We start from the raw sequence: 1,987 nt of genomic DNA, 5'->3' as shown, positions 1-1,987 counted from the left end.
GCCAGGGCTGGTGTCAGAGCTGATATTCATGGTGGAGATGGTGCTAGAGCTGGAGCTGGAGCTAGAACTGGAGCTGATATTCATGGTGGGGCTGGAGCTGAACCAGTACCAGAGTTGGTATCGGTGCCGGAGCTCGAGCTGGAGCTGATGTTTATGGTGGAGATGGTACTGGATCAGTGCCAGGGTCGATGCCAGAGCTGATATTCACAGTGGGACTGGTGCTGGACCAGTGCCAGGACTGGTACCAGTGCTGGTGTTGGAGCTGATATTCATGAAGGGATTGGTGCTGAACCAGGACCAGGGCTCATGCTGGAGCTGGAGCTGGTGCTGGAGCTGATATTCATGGTGGAGATGGTACTGGACCAGTGCTGGGGCTGGTGTCGGTGCAGGGGCTGATATTCATGGTGGGGCTGGTACAGGACCAGTGCCAGGGTTGGTATCGGTGCTGGAGCTGGTGCTGGTGTCAGAGCTGATATTCATGGTGGAGATGGTGCTGGAACTGGTACCCGTGGTGTGACTGGTGCTGGACCAAGGCCAGGGCTGGTGCTAGAGCTGGTATTCACAGTGGGGCTGGTATTGGAGCTGATATTCACAGTGGGACTGGTACTGGACCAGTGCCAGGGCTGGTATTGGTGCTGGAGCCGGAGCTGGAGCTGGTATTTATGGTGGAGATGGTGCTGAACCAGTGGCAGGGCTGGTTTTGGTGCCTGAGCTGGTGCTGGAGCTGATCTTCATGGTGGGATTGGTGCTGGACCAGTGCCAGGGCTGGTGTTAGAACTGGAGCTGATATTCATGGGGGAGATGGTACTGGACCAGTGCTGGGGCTGGTGTTGGTGCCAGAACTGGTGCTGGAGCTGATATTTATGGTGGAGATGGTACTGGATCAGTGCCGGGGCTGATGCTGGAGCTGGAGCTGATATTTATGGTGGAGATGGTGCTGGACCAAGGCCAGGGCTGGAGCTGGTGCTGGAGCTGATATTCATGGTGGGGCTGGTATCGGAGCTGATATTCTTGGTGGAGATGGTACTGGACCAGTGCCAGGGCTGGTATCGGTGCTGGAGCTGATATTTATGTTGGAGATGGTGCTGAACCAGTGGCAGGGCTGGTGTTGGTGCCTGAACTGGTGCTGGAGCTGATATTCATGGTGGGCTGGTGCTGGACCAGTGCCAGGGCCGGTGCTGGAGCTGATATACATGGTGGAGATGGTGCTGGTGCTGGAACTGATATTCACGGTGGAGATGGTACTGGACCAGTGCCAGGGCTGGTGCTGAAGCTGGAGCTGATATTCATGGTGGGACTGGTGCTGGAGCTGATATTTATGGTGGGGCTGGTACAGGACCAGTGCCAAGGCTGGAGCTGGAGCTGGAGCTGGTGCTGGAGCTGATATTCACCGTGGGATTTGTGCTAGACCAGTGCCAGGGCTGGTGCCAGTCCTGGATCCACCAGCAGTCCCAGAGCCAGCCCCAGACCCCGCTCCCACCTCCCCACATGTCCAGATGAGTCTCATCCCACCGGCGATTCCCCCAAGGCAGGGAGCAGCTCGGCCGTGCCGGACCCTCTGAACACCCCACAATGTGCAGGATGGGGGTGAACCCCTCACTTTTTCCCTGTCCTCACCCCATCCCCATCCCCCAGGAATCGTGGAGGAGTACCGCCCGCCCTTCTTCGACGCCGTGCCCAGCGACCCCAGCTTCGAGGACATGAAAAAGGTGGTGTGTGTGGACCAGCAGACCCCTGTGATCCCCAACCGCCTCTTCTCCGACTCGGTGAGTCCCGGGTGAGCCGTTCCCCTCCCAACCCGAGCGGGATTTTTGCTTCCCATTAAAACCATTTATCGCTCATTTTGTGCCTCCCCAGGTTCTGTCGGCGCTGGCGAAGATCATGAAGGAGTGCTGGTACCAGAGCCCCTCGGCCCGGCTCACCGCCCTGCGCATTAAAAAGACTTTGAAGAAGCTGAATAATTCCGTGGAGAAGCCGAAATCGGAGC

At 57.8% G+C, this 1,987-nt stretch overlaps 1 protein-coding gene across 1 annotated transcript in view; it reads left to right on the top strand.

The window, feature by feature from the left end:
* Positions 1 to 1,987, top strand: part of ACVRL1 (activin A receptor like type 1) — a 26,272-nt gene that overhangs the window by 11,118 nt on the left and 13,167 nt on the right. Inside the window, exons 5-8 of the mRNA XM_057387096.1 lie at positions 6 to 113; positions 296 to 354; positions 1,581 to 1,766; positions 1,858 to 1,985. Coding sequence (XP_057243079.1) covers positions 6 to 113; positions 296 to 354; positions 1,581 to 1,766; positions 1,858 to 1,985 — 481 coding nt within the window. The remainder of the gene's footprint in view (positions 1 to 5; positions 114 to 295; positions 355 to 1,580; positions 1,767 to 1,857; positions 1,986 to 1,987) is intronic.

Source organism: Malurus melanocephalus, unplaced genomic scaffold (assembly GCF_030028575.1).
Source record: "Malurus melanocephalus ecotype Western Australia unplaced genomic scaffold, MMel_1.1 scaffold_1131, whole genome shotgun sequence".
Lineage (NCBI taxonomy): Eukaryota > Metazoa > Chordata > Aves > Passeriformes > Maluridae > Malurus > Malurus melanocephalus.
This window is presented reverse-complemented; position numbering and strand designations above follow the sequence as displayed.